This window comes from Kogia breviceps, chromosome 6, assembly GCF_026419965.1.
Source record: "Kogia breviceps isolate mKogBre1 chromosome 6, mKogBre1 haplotype 1, whole genome shotgun sequence".
NCBI classification, from domain to species: Eukaryota; Metazoa; Chordata; class Mammalia; order Artiodactyla; family Physeteridae; genus Kogia; species Kogia breviceps.
In genome coordinates this window covers 74,377,002-74,397,498 of record NC_081315.1, presented here as the reverse complement: position 1 = coordinate 74,397,498, position 20,497 = coordinate 74,377,002, and the positions used below count along the sequence as shown (strand labels likewise).

Genomic DNA, 20,497 nt, shown 5'->3' with positions numbered 1-20,497 from the left:
TCTGCTCACCTTCTTGGAAGTCAGAGAAAAATGGCTACACAACCATAGGCAGTTATTTACCTCTGCCAAGCCCTGGGTCTGGGTATGTTTGCTGGATGAAACAACTGGGTATTTGCTGCAGGATTCTGGTGTTCACATTTCCACTTTAGGGCTACCCTGTGGTGAGGCCCTGGTTCATGTCTGGCCAGAGCAGAAGATTTTGCCACAATAGGTTTTTCATTGGCAGTGAATATTTTTATGGGCAGAAGAGTGGAGAACTAAAATGAAAACAACTCTCTTGTTGCTTCTGATACCGTATCCACAGTTGAGATATAACTCAACTTGTTCATTTTCTGGAGGGGAAGCACAGCTTAGAGAGGTTAAATATTTTGACCAAGATTATAATGCTATTCAGTAGCCAAGTCCATGGCTCTTGTCTTCTGACTCCTAGGTCCAGGCATATTTTTAAAATACCACATTATTTCTAAATTTTTAGAAGAGTTTCTTAGGCGAGCTTCTGAAGGTTCAAAAGACTACAGGAAAATAATAACCTCAGGGAGACTCTGACTGAGTGAATAATGGATTATTTAGATGATAGGTCATTTTTCTTCAGCTTTATAATAAGCGATATTTCTGTAGTAGATTTTAAGTAAAAAACATTGGAAATGTGCCAAAAATGTCATAGGACTTCTATGTTTAGAAATTGTTTTCAATGGGAATAGTTTAGCCGAGGATAAATAAACAGTTTAGGAACAGCTGTCCAAAGAACAAGCAAAAGTCTTAATTTTTCTATCCATTGAAATTCATCCAGAAGCAAAAAAGTTGGACTGAGTAGTGAGGAAAATGATTTCATTCACACAGAACAGACACTTAAAGTATTTAGGAACAGAATTAATAAGAATTAAAGAGATTCCCCTATGAAGGAAAGTATACATTTTCCTTTGGGTACATGAAAGAAGACAAATTAGTGAGAATATTCCAGGTTCTAGATAAGAAGTCTTAATTAAGATGTCAGTTTTCTTCTAATTATTTTGTGAAAGTATGCATAAGCTTGTAAGTATAAGTGAGTGACAGTAGGTGAGAAATTCCTAAAGATAATTAGTACACCAGGAGTATTTGTGCCAACAGATGATAAAAACTATTATGAAAAGTTACAATAATTAAAAGAATGGTACTGATATAAAAACTAATTGTTAATCAGAATTGGAAGCATATTTGAGTATGAATTTAGTTTATGATAATAAAATCAGTGACAAAATTTTAGTAAAGGTACTGAGAAGAACTGATTAAATGTTGAGGAAGAATTTTTAAATTTTTGTTGTATAACACCCCAAGACAGATGTAAATGGAGTAAATATAACTAAAAGAGAGTTAAAAGAAAATAGAGGTAAATATATATCTGATCAAAATGGGGACGCATTTTCTTTTTAGCCCATTTTATATAAATGAATTTGAAGAGCAACAAAAGTACTTGATTTGGCAAATAGTTATTCTAAGCAAATAGTATGTTAATAATATAGACTTTTAAGGAAGAAAAAATGATGTATCAAAATCTGGCAGTTGTGGAGGAAATAAAGCCACTGATCTGAAAGTTCTTAAATTGAGAACCTAAGTTCACATTCCATTCAAATGGGACAATCGACTTTAATTAGAAGTCCGTTTCCTTGTCATACATGAACAGTAACTTGATGTGGTGTTTTGCACCTGGTTCCTGCCAGGAATTTTACCATCTGGTTGTTAAATTATTGGTGGCTTGAAATCAGCCATGATGGGAGTATTTCCATGATGGAAATTAGCAAATGCTGCAAATCAGGACACATTTTTTTTTTTTTAAAGAGAGGCATTTATCAGCTTATCGCTTGAAATAAGATTTGGTTTGTTAGCATAAAATAAGATAACATGCAAAATATCTTAATAAATATTAAATAATGTTTTATTTCCATAAGAAGTGAATGGTATCTGGTATGAGATTCCTTCATTCATGAAGGAATTTTGAGGTATACATTGCCTTATATAGCAAATTGTGTTTGTGCGCTGAACCCATCAAACAATGCTTTCATATTGTACCTCTCAACATGTACAGCATGCACATTACTTTTATTTTCTTCTCTTCAGAAACAGTTGCTTTCAAATGTACAGTTTTGCTTTGGATAGTTGGTTGAAAGATACACCAATCCAACTGGCCTCCCCAGAAGCTGAAATTTTCTTTTATTCCCTATTCTGATTTTGCTATCTTTGTTTCTGCTTTCAATTTGTCTACCGCATAACATGATTTGTGTTTTTGACATTTTATTGTAATTGACTTAGTAAACTGTTTTCTTCTCTAGATCCAAGTATATTATTGTTTTAAGCTTTGGATTGGTCTGCTGTTTATTGTGACTCTTCTCAGGCACCTTTGGTTCTGGCTGACAGGAATAGAGTAGGCTTTTCTTTCTTTTTTAAAAAATTAATAGACTTTTTTTTTTTTTGTAAAGAGCAGTTTCAAGTTTACAGAAATTTGAACAGAAAGTACAGAGAGTTCCCATGTACCCGCTTCTGCTACCCACCCCTCCCAGCCCCGCCCATTTCCCCTACTATTGACATTTTACGTTAATGTGATACGTTTGTTACAATTGATGAACCTACATAGACACATCATAATCACCCAAAGTCCATAGTTTACAATATCAGTCTTGGTGTTGTGCATTCTATGGGTTTTGACAAATGTATAATGGCATGTATCCATCATTACAGCATCTGTGCCCCTAAAAATCCTCTGTGCTCCACCTATGTATCCTTCCCTCCTTCCAACCCCTGGTAGTCACTCATCTTTTTATTGTCTTCATAGTTTTGCCTTTTCTAGAATGTCAAATAGTTGGAATCACACAGTATGTACCCTTTTCAGATTGGCTTATTTTACTTAGTAATATGCATTTAAGTTTCCTCCAAGTCTTTTCATGGCTATATAATTCATTTCATTTTAGCACTGAATAATACTCCATTGTCCGATGTACCACAGTTTGTTTTATCCATTCACCTACTGAAGGACATCTTGGTTGGTTCTAAGTTTTGGCAATTATGAATAAAGCTGCTAAAACATCCATGTGCAGGTTTTTGTGTGTGTATGTTTTCAACTCCTTTGGGGAAATAACCAAAGAGCACAGTTGCTATATTGTATGATAAGAATATATTTAGTTTTGTAAGAAACCTTCAAACTGTCTTCCCTTTTACATTCTCACCAGTGGTGACTGAGAGTTCCTGTTGTTCCACATCCTCACCAGCATTTGTTTTTGTCAGTGTTATAGATTTTGATCATTGTAATAATTGTGTAGTGGTGTTGACTGAAAAAAAAAAAAAAGCACAGTCTAAAAGTTGAGAATTGTGTTTTATTTGGCAGACTTGCTGAGGACTTCGGCCTCGGAGGCAGCCTCTGAGATAGCTCTGAGGGACTGCTCCTAAGAGGTAAGGGAGGAGCTAGGATATATAGGAGTTTTTGCAAGAAAAAACCAGGTAGTTGGAACATCAAGAGATTACTGTTAATTAAAAAAAACCCAGACATCTCATGTTAATGAATTTAGCACTTTCCTATGTGCTAAATTCATTAGCACATAGAAAGATGCAAGAGTCTGGGCTCATGGAAATCATTCCTTTGATATGCACCTTAACTATCTAGGGACAGTATCCTGTTTTTTTCCATCCTGAATCCCCTCAGAGTGCATGTTGCGGGGGCTGCAGTGGCTAATGGCTTGACGTTGGCAGCACCCTTTGTTTACTGATATGGCAGGTGACATTTTTCATCCACAGTGGTATCTCATCGTTGTCTTAATTTGCATTTCTCTGAAGACGTATGGTGTGGAACATCTTTTCATATGCTTACTTGTCATCTGCATGTCTTCTTTGGTGAGGGGTCTATTCAGATGTTTTGCCCATTTTTTAATTGGATTGTTTATCTTTTAATTGCATTTTTTAAATTGTTATATATTTTGGATAACAGTTTACCGGATATGTGTTTTGCAAAGGTTTTCTCCCAGTCTGTGTCTTTTCATTCTCTTAACAGTATCTTTTGCAGAGCTGAAGTTAGTAATTTTAATACAGCTCAGTTTATCAATTTTTCTGTCATGGGTTGTGCTTTTAGTGTTGTATCTAATAAAGTCGTAGCCAAACCCAAAGAACTGTTAGATTTTCTCCTTCTTATAGTCTGGTAATTTTATAGTTTTGCATTTTACATTTCGACCTATGATCCATTTTGAGTTAGTTTTTGTAAAAGGTGTCGGTTCTGTGTCTAGATTTGGGGGGGTGGGCATGTAGATGTCCAGTCATTCCAACACCATTTGTTGAAAAGTCTCCTTTTTCCATTGATTGCCTTTGCTTCTTTGTCAAAGATTAGTTTCACTTGACTCTGTCTTTGCGAGTCTGTTCCTGGGCTCTCTATTCTATTCCACTGATGTATTTATGCATTCTTTCACTAGTACCATACTATCTTGTTTACTGTAGCATTAAAGTAAGTTCTGAAGTCAGGTAGTGTCAGTCCTCCAACTTTGTTGTTCTTCTTCAATATTGTGTTGGCTATTCTGGGTCATTTGCCTCTTTATATAAACTTCAGAATCGATTTGTTGATATCCACAAAATAACTTGCTGCGGTAGGCTTGCTTTTTTTTTTTTTTTTTTTTTTTGCGGTACGCGGGCCTCTCACCGCTGTGGCCTCTCCCGCCGCAGAGCACAGGCTCCGGACAAACAGGCTCAGCGGCCATGGCTCACGGGCCCAGCCGCTCCGCGGCACGTGGGATCTTCCCGGACCAGGGTACGAACCCGTGTCCCCCTGCATCGGCAGGCGGACTCTCAACCACTGCGCCACCAGGGAAGCCCGATAGGCTTGCTTTTTAAACTAAGAATTTTGCTTTTGCCTTTTAAAATAAGAGATAGTTTTGACTTCTGGTCTTGTTCAAAGGCCATTTACCTTATACCTTTTCTTTCTTAGGTTGTCATCAACATGTTTACTACTAACAAATATAAGTAAATAATTATAATAAGTAAGCAATTGTGTGGTATTTTGTTACTTTTCTGTATTATATAAATCTCTTTGTAAATATGTGTGTAATATGCAAGTATATGTAAGATTATGACCACAAAGTAGTGATTTTTTATCCCTAAAGACCTGTTTTTGGGGGTGAGGGTACTGCAGGCAGCTTTCATAGACTCCACTGGGGTCTTTTTAAAACTACATCCACCCACCCCTACTCATCCTTATCTAAAATACCTCAGTCATTGAGTCACTGTGCATTTTGGGGGATGTTACTGTTTAGTGTCGTGCATTAAGAATATAATGGAGCTAGAAAACACTGAGAACCGCTGCTGTAAGGTAATGAAACCAAACATGTATTAACGTAGGGTTTTTGTGTCTCTTCTCCCTTGTCTGTTCTCCTTCATTGCAGTTCAATTTATCTTATAAAGATATAGGAGTCTTATGAGCATGAAAAAGGTAATTTTTAAATGAAACATGCTAATAAGAACAGTGCTATATAGAGAGTTAGCTGTCTAAAAATACTGTATTTATGTTTTATTTGCACCTTATCTAAGAGAAAGAGTATACATGCTAGTTTAATTTTTATATTTTATCTTAATTTTATATGTTAATTATTTGGGTCTTGCTTTATTATTATCAGAGTTTTATAGATTTATATTCCAAGGATGTTTAATCTGACATTGGGTTTTTACAACTTGTAATTCAATGCCTGAATTGTGTTAAGAGTTACACTCTAACATTTATGTCTTTATTCTCTCGTAGGCTTATATAAAATTTTCAAAGCATGTAGAGAAATAGGATTGTTTAACCTCATAAAATATTTAACTCAAGCAGTCTGGTGACATCAAGTTAATCTAGTTATGTGTAAACTAGCCTTCTTACCCTGTTTAAGGGTGACCATCCCTTTTTCTTAACTATTAGCAGAATATGAGAAAAATTCACATATCTTCACCAAAGCTGAACATTATAGTGAAATACACAATTGGGGGAAACCACTTTGTTAAATGAAAAGTATTATTTAATTTTTATTTGTTTTTAAAATATTAGTGAGGTTAAATATTATTTTCATGGTTACTGGCTTTTTCTATTATATCTTTTGTAGCTTGTTTCTTCATGTCCTTTGTCCAGTTTTCAGTTTGGGGGTGTGGGTCTTTTTCTAACTGATTTCATTAGAGCTTTGTGGATGGAGGTAAAAGTGATTAACTCTTAATAAGTAATTTTCATTAAAATTTGATTTTTTAAAAAATTGAAGTATTTTTATTTTGGAAGATAATGCAGGTCTTTGGAAGATAAACCTTTATCTGGAAGATAAATACTGGTTTCCCTAAAAGTTTTGACTGTATTGGCAAATTACTTGAAATATGCAATTATGATATGTAGGAATATTTGTTTCTGCTTAATTTATGTTTATGATTTTTTAGCAAGTGGAAGACAGTAAGCGTGAGTTTTTTAGAGGTCATTTTAACTAAAATTTTTTTCTTTTTGAGGAGACTTTAAAGGTTACAATGTTACTAAGATACTTCATCAAAGTCTAGAATTCAAGTGCCAAAGTCTATCATAGCTTCTTGTTTAAAACGTTTATTGTAAAGTTAAAGCCAAAGAAACTTTGTAACTCTCTTATGAATCTTAATTGAAAGATATATTTTGTATCTACTACCATAAGTCAAAATCTTAAAAATGTTTCATCCTCATTTTTATTTCTAAAATGTAAATTAAAATTCTAGAAACTATCTGGGTAGGCTTTTTCACTATTTTAGGATTCCCAAGAGTTATTCAACATATGTGGATATAAAATATAGAGTATTCTTAATGACTCAATAAATTTTTAAAATTTAAGATCTCCTTTCCCCACAATGACATTTGTTAACACATTCTTTCCTTTATAATACACAGTGTTGGATCATGAAAGAGTAAACAAACAAGTCATTGTTTAAAATAAATAGCGTGCACTGTGTTCAAAGGACTGTGAATTTTTGTTTTGAATTGTTATTATATAATTTTAGTTCTAGAATACATATTATATTTTAATTTTATGTGATACAAAGATATTTATTTTAGATGCAATATTAACAGTTTATAACATTCTTTAGATTATTATTTTAAATATTTAAGCATCATGTATGACTAATTTCTAATCTTAACCTTGGAGGAAAATATTCTATTCAATAAAAAATAAGTAAGTAAACAAAGATAATGAATAGGACATGAAAGTAAGCCATTCTTTGGTATTTAGGAGTTCAGTCTTTTTTTTTTCCCCCCCGGCTGCACTGCACGGCTTGTGGGGTCTTAGCTCCCCGACCAGGGATTGAACCCGGGCCCTCAGCTGTGAAAGCATGGAGTCCTAACCACCAGACTGCCAGGGAACTCCCGGAAGTTCAATCTTGCAAAAATATATATATTTTTTAAATTTGCAAATTATTTTTTTCTGAAGTGACTGCCATAACCTGGCTTTATATTGCTTTCTAGAATTTTCTTTGGGTGTTATCACAGTCACCTTTAGATATCTTGACACATACTATGTTTGGTAGAGTAGGGTTTTTTTTTTTAGTTGACGGAACAATTCCTTATAAGTTGGGAGTGTATTTATTTAGATTAAATTTATTGTCCTGTGGTTTTATACACACATACACATAAGCAGAAATTCAGTGTTTGAAAAATTGTGTGCTGCTTCCTGTTTCAAGGAGGGAGTTATTTACAGGACAGAATATTGAAAGGGTAGTATCTAGAGATCAGCTTGAGGGAGAGAAGTCCATTCTTGCAGGTTCTCCGTGAATATTCCAGGCCCAAGGGATGTCACAAGCTGAGGTTAGAGAATGGGAGGGTCTATATTATACAACAGCCTGGAAGATCGAGGTGACTGGATAAACTGTAGATAAAAGCCAGGTAGACTGCCCAGGCAGTCCAGAGAACAGAACAGGTGAAGATAAACAGCAAGCAGTGGTGTGTGCTCTTTTTGTGCCACACTTGATGCGAAGCACTGTTTGCCAGGCACAATTGATATCATGCCTATCTCTCCTTTGAATGATTCAAAGAAAGGTCCTATGAGTCATGTTTTATTTCCTTCATTGCACATAACTTTGCTTAGAATTCATTCAATACATATTTATTGTATACCTAGTATATATACCAGGCATTGTTCTAGGCTCTTGGGATTCATTGGTGAACAAAAAAGACAGAAGAGGATCTCTGTTCTTATAGCATTTACAACGGTAGGGTAGGGAGAAAAATAGTACATAGTAAACATAATATATAACTAAATTATAGTTATGTTGGGCAGTATGTTAGAAGGTGACAAGTGCAATAGACAAAAATAGAGTCTGGTAATACAGATTGGGAGATCCAGATGGGGTTTAGGGGGAGGATACATATTAAATAGGGTGGTTATAGTTGGCCTAATTGAGTTGATTATTAAAGTAGAGTTCTTTTGTTTCTTTTATTTTTAGCTTCAGCACAAGTCAGCAAAGTGAATAAGTACTGCACTTCTTCCAACTTTCATTCCACTTTGGGGAAAAAGAATATCATCATGTCAAGCATTACGATTGACCCAGATGTCAAGCCTGGTGAATATGTCATCAAGAGCCTCTTTGCAGAATTTGCTGTTCAAGCTGAAAAGAAAATTGAAGTTGTAATGGCTGAACCCTTGGTGAGTAGAGCTGACCTATAAATCAAATATTTTCTTGACTTGCATTAACCATTATATTACAAATTTTCCAAAGAAAATAATATACTTGAAAAAATATTAAAGGAAGCCAATCTGAAAAGGGTACATACTGTATAATTCCAACTATTTGACATTCTAGAAAAGGCAAAGCTGTGGAGACAGTAAAAGATCAGTGGTTGCCAGGGATTGGGCAGGGGTAGGGGTGGGATGAATAGGCAGACACAGAGGATTTTTAGGGCAATGAATATATTCTGTATGATATTATAATGGTGGATACATGTCATTATACATTTGTCCAAACCCATAGAATGAATATACAACACCCGTTGTGAACTGTAGTGCAATCTATAGACTTTGGATGATTAGGCTGTGTCAGTGTAGGTTCATCAGTTATAACAAATGCACCCCTCTGGCGCAGAATGTTGATAATGGCGGGGGCTATGCGTGTAAGGGCACAGGGGAATATGGAAAGTCTATCCTTCCACTCAGTTGCGCTGTGAACCTAAAACTGCTCTCAAAAATAAAGCCTTAAAAAAAAATTAAGGGATAGGCCAGTAGTAAAGTGATGATCTAAAAAGCTGTAATGACTCTAGAACCCACTTTGATAAGTTACTGCAGGTCACCAAAGAACAAAAATGGATTTCATCAATGGGAATTGTTGAGACAGATAAAACATAAGAGAAAACTTAAAACATTCTATGAGTTAATGATGTGACAGTAGCCAGACTTATAATGAACACGTAAACAGCTTTGAACTTACAGTACACGAGGATACTTAAAGAATGTGAAGAGCTCTGTGTGAGTCGAGCTTATGGTGAGGAAGAAGGAAGAAAAAGACCAAAAACAAATGTCTGGGATGGATTCTAACGAATTGTGGGAATTGTGGTGGCTATTATGATAGATAATACAGTGGTTGGACAGTAAGAGGGAGAATAGATGAAAGGCAAAGACTGTTTAGTTCTTGTATATAATTCAGGCTGGAACAAAAAGAGCCTTGGAACCTAGGGCATTAACAGTGGAGAAGTGGTTGCAGAAAAAAGTGAGATAAACAACAGAAGCAGAATCAGTAGAACTTGACACATAATTAAATAGGAGTAGGTGTTTTGAGTGAGAGTGAAGGGTTAAAGATTTTTTGAAGTGTTAGAAAAGATGGTAGTGTATTTACTTAGGTGAAGAAAACAGGAATATTATTGGGGTAGTAAAGGTGATTAAGATAATTTTTCCTTTGTGTATGTTAAGCTTGAGCTACTAGCGATCTAAACCATGTGGAACTATTTGATTGGTAGCTGGAGATTCCTTTTGGGGACTCACAAGAAGTATAGATTTTGGCATCATCTACATGAGGATGATAATTAAAGCTAAAAGAGCACATGATAATATCGAGGAAAGAGAGTATAGAATAGCATTATTATTGTCAAATAATATAGAGAGGCAGAACACAGTGAACACTGAGGAAGAGGGTATTGGACTTGGAAATTAAACAGCCTGAGAACAGTTTTAGCAGGATGATATAACTTTAGGAAGCAACTCTTTGGGTTTGAAGGGAATGGATATGTGATGTATCAAGATCACGCTGGTAGGTTAGAAGTACGGCGATGATGATGAAGATGGAGGTAGAGGATGTAATAGCTCAAATGTATTTATTCCTTACACAACTGGATTAGAGATAGGTCTTCACTGCCACTTTGAGACTCAGAGGGTTTGTTACTTGTCTGAAGCCCAAAGCCAATAAGCAGCAGAGTGAAGAGTTAGCCTTACTCAATCTGCTGTCCTTCCTCAGAAGGAAGGGAGGAAAGGAACAGAAAAGAAAGTAATGATGACCTAAGAAGGAAGGGAAGTTGAGGAAGTATTATAGGTTCTTAATTTTCTTAGTGAAGTAGGACTTAACATTACTCATAATATGATGGTATGTGTGTGGGTACATGCATGCCTTGAGTTTCTTTCTGATCATTAAATAGAGGAAACTACTCTGAATAAAGCATCTGTGAAATAATGTATTTGAGGTTTAATAAATAGTAATAGGTAAAAGATCATTTACCAAAATCTATATTTTAAAGCTGTGTATCTCACTATATTCAATTTAAATCATTCCACGATTACTTTCTGCATATCAAATTAATGTTTTTATACCAATGTATATATATTTTACAGCATGTGTATAATATAAAATTCTGCTTTAGAAATTAGGATTACAAGAGTCTATAGATATGAATTAGTGATTATAAGCCTTGATTAGAAATGTACTTACTCTATAAAATGTTATTTTCTTCATCCATGGTCTATGAATTACATGATAGATCGCTACACTAGCCTACTTAAATAACGTACCGTCAGAAAGGGAACCACTTTTTAAAAAATACATTAAAAAAAGTTTATGGAGCGTGGTGACTATGGTTGATAATACTATATTGTATAACTGAAATTTGCCAGGAAAGTAGAACTTAAGTGTTCTCACCAAAAAAAGAAAGAAAGAAAGAAAGAAAAAAGTGAATATGTGAGGTGATGGATGTTTTAATTAACTTGAAGGTGGGGATCCTTTCACAGTATATATGTATATATCACATTGTATACTTTAAATATATTACACCTTTATTTATTACTCCTATCTCAATAAGCCTGAAAAAATGTTTATTAAAATTGTTTAACTTAGATAAAAGTAGAAATTATAGTATAATGAACCCTCAGCAATCAGCTGGCTTCAGCAGTTTGCAACTTACACAGCACATTTTTAAAACTTGTACCTATTTTATAAAATATTTTTAAACGGCACCATGTGCTATGGTCCTAAGAGCTCTAAAATATTTTATGTTCTTAAAGGAATTTTAATTTTGAAATGTGAAAGTCTTCAGAATAAAATAGTTAAAAGAAAATACGAGTGAAATTACCTAATTTGAATGAGTCTATAATATGGTGATTTTACATCTTTCTCCTTCATTTTTCTCCCAATGCCATTGTTACTGTCCTAGCTCAGGGCCAGGTTCTGTCATATTAGGCCATTGCATTAGCCTTCTAAGCAGTCAAGAAGTGGTCCATCTCCTTCCCATTTTCCTTGTTCTCATCAGACTTTTCCTCATCTAAAATACAAATATTATTGCCTTTCTGCTTTAGAAATCTTGCTTCCTTTTCATAGCTATGGATTAAATTCAAGTTCTTGGTGAGTCATTTCAGCCTCTTCACAGTCTCGTTACAGTTTGTGTAATGTCTCATGATTCTCCTATCCTGATGTGTGCTGTGACACTTAAAAGTATCGTCTGTATATTCTGTTGTTCTGATGTATTTGTTTTTATTTTCCTCTCAATCTAAAATGCTTTTTTGTTCAAAGTGTCATTTTATTTTTATGTCGTTTATTTATTTATTTTTGGCTGCATTGGGTCTTCGTTGCTGCACGCGGGCTTTCTCTACGTGTGGTGAGCGGGGGCTACTCTTCTTTGTGGTGCGCGGGCTTCTCATTGCAGTGGCTTCTCATTTTGTGGAGCATGGGCTGTAGGTGCATGGGCTTCAGTAGTTGTGGCCCGTGGGCTCTAGAGCACAGGCTCAGTAATTGTGGCACACAGGCTTAGTTGCTCCGCGGCATGTGGGATCTTCTCGGACCATGGCTCGAACCCGTGTCTCCTGCATTGGCAGGCGGATTCTTAACCACTGCGCCACCAGGGGAAATCTTTTTTTTTTTTTTGCGGTATGCGGGCCTCTCACTGCTGTGGCCTCTCCCGTTGCGGAGCACAGGCTCCGGACGTGCAGGCCTAGCGGCCATGGCTCACGGGCTTAGTTGCTCCGCGGCATGTGGGATCTTCCCGGACCAGGGCACGAACCCGTGACCCCTGCATCGGCAGGCGGATTCTCAACCACTGCGCCACCAGGGAAGCCCCAGGGGAAATCTTAAAATGCTTTTAATTCCTCTTTTTTTAAACCACTATTCATTCTTCCAACTTCCCACATGTTCCCTCTAACATAGTGATCCTTCCCCAAACTAAATGAATGTTTGTTTTACTATAATAATTTGTTCATACTCCTCGATTTTGACATTGTCATATTATGGTTAATTGCTTACATGTTTATCTTTTCTGATGTGAGCTACTTGATACCAGGAACCAGATCTCTCTTTCCTCTGTACCTGCAGCACTGCCCTTGGTGGAAGGTGCTTAGTAAAAGTTTGTATTTTAAATTGAATGTAGCCTTAAGAACATTGCTATGGCCTGTGCCCTTTTTCTTCTAACAAAGCAAAGTATCATTGTGTTAGCCAGAGCTTCTGATAGTTCTTTCAGAATAGTCTGATGTTGACTATATTTTATTCATTCATTTACCAGTTAATTTCAGAAACATCTGCTGTGTAATTTAAAATGAGATTATTAAGTTATGGTGAGTAGTGGTGAGGATTCCATTAGAAAATAGGTGTTTCTACCCCATCATCACACTTAAGAGAGAAGAGGCATCCCTGCTTACTCCTCCTGACTCACCAGGAAAACCCCCAGTGCTGTAGACTACAGCAGCCAAGGACGAACACTGGCTGAGAAAATCCCCATCATATTTTACAGATTTTACCTGCCTCACTCCTATATACCAGCATAATTTCTTCTTGTCTGAATCAAATCTCTGCCAGCTTTGTTTCATTTATATCCAAGTCAGAGTAGATGGTGTATCGTCTACCCAGCATCAAGATTAGATAATGAAAATACATTTAATCTAACATTATTGCAAGGTTTTTATTATAGCTTCAGATGCGTTTATTGTGATCTCATTTATTTTGAAATTTATTTTGTACCCTTTCCAGTAATAAACAGCCATTCAAGATGACTCTCTTGCATTCTTGAATGAAACTTTCATGGGGTCTCTTTAAAGAAAACAGCATCCACGAATTGTTACATAAAAGGAGGCTAGCGTGTCTCATGGTCAGATGGACAGTAGGTTACATGAAAACTTAGAAGCACAAATGTGAATGGCTTTTGCTAAAAGAATTTAATCAATCACTAAAATGAGAGAACTGGCCTTTTCATTCTCATATTAGAAGCCACAATAAAAGGAGGTTAAGGAAGGCAAAAGATTCAAAGATTAGCTGAGCTTGACATTAGCCACAATTTCGTTTTTATCTTAGAAGGAAGATTCAAGAAGGAAGGGCAACCATTGATTAAAATTGCAGCTTGCAAACTATGCAATCGAATACCTTAGGTTTCTTTCTCCCTAAAAGGAGGTAGATCAATCCTGGGTAATGATCCAGACACATCCAAGCTTATCTGTTACTGTTTTACATTGCCAGTGACCAGAAAAGAAGAGAGGAAAAAGGGCTTTAACCAATCCCTGCTGATTTAGACTGTATGTATTTGGTTTAGGCCCAGCATTTTTACAACTCTACACTGTCCACTGTTTTTTTGATAATATTAAATATGTATTTTAAAGAGTTCTGATCTCTTATTTCCTCCAAACTGCATTTTTCTGTTAGTTTCCCCTTCTCCTCACTTGCTGATTATAACATATTATATGTTATTTATTATGACTGAGGCACTAAACAGCTGATTGGAAGCTCTGTGAACATGGGGGGGCCTTTTTGACTGTGGTCTTTAGTGTGTAATCATCTGAACCATCAATGTCAGATCTTTTGTTGGAAGCTAGTCAGAGTCCCTTGGAGGAGTCCTTCAGTAGCCCAAATGGGAGGGTTTAGACTTGGCTGCTAGCATTCTGGAGACGTAGAGACAGAAGATAACTGGGGGTTTTGATATTTAGTATATACCTTTTTACTTAAGCTCCCTGTCTTCAGTGTGGTATCTTGTCTTCAACTGTAGTATCCCCCAGTCGACATCTCTGTTTTGCCCTTTCGTAAGAAGGGCAATTCCTCTGTGGGTAGGTTGGAGGGACAGCCAACCTGCTAAGTAGAGTGAGTGAAGGGAATGGGAGGGAGGGTCTAAATGTTTCCTAAACTATCGTTCAACCAGTCCTTTTATTTTTAACTTCACCTTCACCCACACTTTCATAGTACTGAAATTCTCCAATTCCTGAGCCTTTGGGGAGTTCCAAGGTACTGACTGGATTATCTTTCCTTCACTCTGCATGGCAAACTTACTCACTTCCCTCTGATTGTGACTTAAATGTCATCTTCTCAGTGGTCATTCTAAAATCTTCACCTCCATTGCAACTTCCTATCCTATAAAGTCTGTCTAAGATAATATATATTTTCTTTGCTCTGTCATTAGACTTTTAGCTCTACAAGGACAGGGATTGTTTAGGAGAGATTGCCATCTTTAGTTGCAAATTATTGAAATATTTCAGTATCGTTATGCTGCGAAAATCTTTTCAGTAAATTCTTTTGCTTTCCCTGGAAGCTACATGTTGCTGTTGGTACTCTATACATAGATACTAAAGGATCAAATTAGAGTATAAAGGATTGTGCACCTTAGATTCATTATTGATCTATTATATTATTATGAAATAATAACATTATAAAAAGTGGAAATAGTTTTAAAGGTTATGTAATAAAAATAATGACCCTTCCTTCCATTCTGGATCAAGATAATCACTGTCCATAGTTTTTAGTATACCATTTTTCATGTCTATTATTTATCAATCTCTGTAGCACCCTCCATCTTTTTTTTAAAAAATAAACACAAATGGGGGTTTTTATATGTATATTTTTTCTGTCCCTATTTTTATTTTAACAATGTAAATCAGAGATTGTTCTATTATCAGCCCATATATATTTGTCTCTTTCTCTCTAATGTTGAATATTATTTCAATAAAAGAAAGTACTATAAATTTTTTTTTTTTTTACCAGTCTCTATGAATAAGCTGTTTGGGACTTACCCCAACTTGAGGCTACTGTGAAAAAAATACTACAGTAAACATTCTGGTACATCAGTCTTTGCATTCATCTATATGTGAATATAGAGAATAATTTGTACTCTTTTTAGTTGTTGTGGCAATCGGTTGCATGTACTATAAACATGTTTTAAATAGTTATCCTTTCTAAATCTCACATTGAAAGTACATCTGCTTGACACGATTAGGCCATCCTCAACCATACTGTAATCAAACCGAGAGGTTAATACAAAGTCCTTGATTAGTAATTTATACAGCATTTAGTGCAGTACACTTATTTCATGTTTTTGTACTGATGGTAACATGAGTGTTCTTTTGCATTCAAACATCATTTCTGAGTTCTTATTATGGAAAAAATAACTCATCCTCACTTTTTGGTTTAGGGAAAGCTCTGTGAGGATGTCAGATCTTCAGAAATCTTTGAGAAAGCATGAGTTTGTTGAGAAGTGAAAAGTGTGAGGTATAAGAAAACAGTGTAAGTGTTTCTGAGAAGGTTATTGCTCTCTTTTAGTCTGCTTGGCCATACTTTATTGTATAAACACCGTATGTGAGTAATAAACTACTTAGATCAACACTCCTCAAAATATTACTGAAGACCTTTAAATTTAATATTACAGTGAAAAGAGGGATCAAGTGAGGGGGATCAAATAAGTCAAATAAGTTGGTAAGAAACAGCTTATTATCTCTCCTACACCACTCCCAGCCCAGGTTTTAAATACACAATTCACATTAGGATAGCTCAGTAATTTTCAAACTTTTAAATACTTTTAAAAACAATGTTCTATTGGACTTGCTATGAGACTTACTGTTTTATTTAAATTTTAGAGCTAGTTAATTGGGCATATATATTATTGGATGGGATCCTCATCATGCTACATGTTTGTAGTGTATAATAGTTGGTTTTAGAAATTGACGACTTGTCTGCAAGATAATTACCAAAGTGTGCTTAGCATATAAGGGCTCAAGTGCCAAGGACATGCCAAAAACCTTTCCTTATTAAGAAAGTCAAGCACTATGGAATTCAGGTATTTTACTGACTCCAATTAAATTAGTTAGAAATGTGATTCTCTGATAATTAGATTAGGAATTTTTAAATTTCAGTGGCAGATACATTTGTGAGTTTATTTTCATGAAGTTATAGCAATAAATGAGAGAAGGAAATTGGGGCTCTTGGATAGATAAGCTTCAGAATATACATATTTCTAAATTCCAGTTTTTTTCATGGAAAAATGGCATTTGTTTTCCTGTGATATATATTTCAATAAATATATTTATTGAATAAAAATTCAAGAAAAAACATAAAGTAGAAAGTTTAGAAAATCATCCTAAAAAATCTCAACAAAAGAATCAGTCATAATATATGTGAACATAATTTGAGACATCTCTTATGTTCAGTAAGTTAGGTAACTATATGTAGGGTAAGCAGCAAGGCAAGTAGGTAGAAAGGCTGACAGAAGGGGTCATGCTAGGTATGCTATTCTAAGTTAAACTAATAATATTAAATTTTGTTTGTATTAGCAGATTAGAACCTTTCCTTGAAACAATCTAATTACAAATAAAACAAAACAAAACCATCTCACGAATCTCAGCTGTTTATTATCGGTAAGATTTCTAATATTTTGCATATATACTTTTTTTTTTTTTTTTTTTCAATTGTAGGAGAAGCCATTATCTAGATCTCTTCAGAGGGGTGAAGATCTTCAGTTTGACCAGGTATGCCAATGTGGGGGGAATATTTTTTCCTGAAAGGAAAATGTTTATCCTAACAGTCTGATCCAAACACATCCAATATTAAGAAATTTATTTATTTTGTTTAGTGGTCCTGTATGTTTTTATACACTAGATTCAGTCTGGAACTGGTAGTCTGTTTTTTAACAGAACAAATAGAATGAGTTATGAACTGTGAACTTCATAGTTCATAGAATGAGCTGTGAGCTTTATTGATTTCTGTTCATTAAGCATTTTAAAACTTTGCTTTTCATTGGTACCCTCTTTGCTATGCCCTTTGAAAACTTCTTAAAAGATTTCCAGTCATATCCCTCAATCTTTCCTTGTATACAATTTTTACATAATAATATTTGACCTTTTAACATTTATATTTTCCTGTTGGGGGTATCAGAACCTTTATACTGAAACATCCAGCCTGGTTCTCTCCCTTTCCACCCCATTTTGAAGGCAGAGCAAGAGACAAGGACGTGGTTCTGGAAAGAGATTCCAAGGAGGAGACTTGAGAGATTGAGGCAGGGAAGAGGAAGAACTGATAGAGATCAGTGCTCTGGGCACTGGGGGTTCATTCCATTCTGAGAATCATACAGAATGTCACCCATTTTTGTCTTTCTGAAGAATGGAGGGCTGGAGCATTTATCTGCAGACCCCATCTCCAGCAGTTGAGCGTTGCCCTAAGAGGCATTAACTGCTTGTATCTGTGCTTGTGCAAAGGCCAAGTGGAGTGTCTGTGTCAAAAAGCCAAAGAAGCTTAAAAAGGAAGATATACAATGGCCAACCCTCCCCCTCCAAAAAAAAAAAAACCCAGCAAAACCAAAAACCTTTTTATATAATACAAATATCTAAAATTTAGTGGTAATCCTCTAATGTCAGTTCTTTCCTCTTGCTGATATTGAATGTTAGATCAAGTGTTGTTTTTGTCATAATTATGTTTGCTCAAGACTTATTTCATTATATGTTGATTGTCTGCAAAACCCGATAATCCAGATCAACTTTCTGTTGCCATCTAGTATTCCTGAGCTACTCTTCTCATCATTATGTATCTAGGAAATAGAAGTTAATGTTCATATTAGTCTGCTTGATTAGATAAAGATGACTGGTTAGGATTACTTGGTGGAGGCTTACCAAAATGCTGTGTTTCTGGATCCCACTCCAGTTCTGCTGACTCCGAATCACCAAGAGCAGTGCTCTGGCACCTGCATTTTGCAACAGCTCCCTGGGTGATTCTGAAGCACACACTTAGTAAATAGCCACTGGTCTAAGAAGAAACCATAAATAAGAAGGCTAGTTTTCTGTTACAGTAATAATAAGATCACCTCATATAACCCTTTTCAAATCTTAATGCCATTACAAAGGGTACTAATTGTTACTAGTTATTAATTAATTATTAATGTATTATTAATATATTTTAAAGGTATTTAGATTATTCACATCTTGAGTCCATTTTACTAATGATGAATGAACAATCAATATGAAATCTTATTAAACAACATTTTAAGGAAAACTTCCACTTCTTTTTTATGTAAATGATTAATAAAACTATATATTATCATGCTCCATACCTTGATTTTTTTCCACAGTAAAAAGCTATGAGTGGGGTAAACTGCTTTAATATGTATTTACAGTAGCAGATGGTGTTTTGTTGTTCCTTCTTTAGGTATTAAAAGAGATTTCCTTTGAGTGGTATTGTTCATTGTTAATGAAATATAAATTTTCAAAAGTGGTTAAATAAAATTAGAATCTTGTTTTTACTTTAATTCCCTATATTAGAAACTATTCACCTGTCACGTTATGGTAATTTATAAATAAAAGCACGATTAAAGGAAGGCAGAGATCATGAAAAAGAGAAAAATATCATACATAATCAAACTTTCATTCTTTTTTATATGAAAAATATAAAATATTAGGAAAAATAAATGTTTAATTCCTAGAGGTATCAATTTATCTTCATTAACTGATACTTCTTACAGTCGTGGAACTGAAAGAGACCTTGAGTATTCCTGCAACCCGTAGTTTTTTAGTTAAGCAAAACAAAGTGAAGCGTTCTTTTACTGTATGCTAATTTTAAAATACTAGTTTTACGAGCAACGGGTTGAATCAGATACAGAGTCTCTTATGAAGAGAGAATGTTTTTTTCTGTGGATCCTCAAGATGAAGAGTGACCTTAGGGGGATGACTAATTGTAGCTGGTGTACCTCTTACCACCACTACAGGCAAGTTGGGTTCATTCATGAAATGAATCTGATAACTCACCTACAATTCAGGTAGTTTAAGGGATGCCTCAAATTGAGTTGCAGGTATCCATCCCACTTCATTTATCTTTCTGTGGTTCATTTATATATTCTAAGCTTTAAAAGCATGTATACAACACATTTCTAATATGTTTATTTGTATCACAAATTAATTGTGTAACTCTAATTCTCTGTTTGGTGTCATAGCAGCACAGAATAAAGTGGAGCTTTTCCCACAGTTCTAACATGGTGAAGTCTTCTCTGTTTCTGCATCTCTTCATCCCTTCTAGTGGCAACATTTTAGAACATTTCATTCACATGAGCAGAGAGGAACTGGCGGGATAGGGTGGGGTGAGGAAGTAGGTGTGGTTGTTTCATGTTCTGTGTTACAGTTCACCCACAGGTGTCATGTGTGTAATCAGGGATGTTACTGATGGTCAAGTTTTTACACATGTGAGTAGCATATGGAGGCAGGAGAAAGGTGGAAATTCTCTGAGCTAAACCGAATGGATTTGGATAAATGTTAATAGCCGGTGAAACTTAGCTCACCTTACTTTATTACTTGGCTAAACCCCTAGCCCTTATATTATTTTATTTTTTTTAATATTTAAGTGTAAGTGGCATTTTATGTATTTATTTTTTTCCCTTTTATTTTAAAACACATTTATTGCTTTGGAGTTACTGCGTTTAGTTTATTTTTATTCTAGAAATGTTACTCATTTCTAAGTGATTGCTAGTAGCGTAAGGAACATGGCGCTTTGATGTTGTATTTTACTTCTGGTACCGTCTTGTACTTTCAGTTGATAAGCTCTATGAGCTCAGTAGCAGAGCACTGTCTCCCTTCCTTACTTCGCACCTTGTTTGACTGGTACAGACGCCAGAATGGAACTGAAGATGAATCTTATGAGTATAGGCCTCGGTCTAGCACAAAATCTAAGGGGTAAGTGGCTCATTTTCTACTGTTCGACCTGGGCTCAGAACACGTCCAATGAAGTGGGTAATAGTGTTATCAACTGACGGTTGTTATTGTTTGGTTACTTTTGTTATGAAGTGGTAACAAGGGGAAAAGATAGTCCATACTTAAACTGTAAATCA

The 20,497-nt window shown here is 35.3% G+C and overlaps 1 protein-coding gene across 4 annotated transcripts in view; it reads left to right on the top strand.

Annotated features, from left to right (window-relative positions):
- The window catches only part of FRYL (FRY like transcription coactivator), a 246,900-nt gene that overhangs the window by 100,931 nt on the left and 125,472 nt on the right, over positions 1-20,497 (top strand). For all 4 annotated transcript variants that reach the window (XM_059067253.2, XM_059067255.2, XM_059067252.2 and 1 more), the window contains 3 exons: positions 8,425-8,624; positions 17,106-17,159; positions 20,203-20,342. In XM_059067253.2, coding sequence (XP_058923236.1) covers positions 8,505-8,624; positions 17,106-17,159; positions 20,203-20,342 — 314 coding nt within the window. In that variant the 5' untranslated portion in view covers positions 8,425-8,504. The remainder of the gene's footprint in view (positions 1-8,424; positions 8,625-17,105; positions 17,160-20,202; positions 20,343-20,497) is intronic.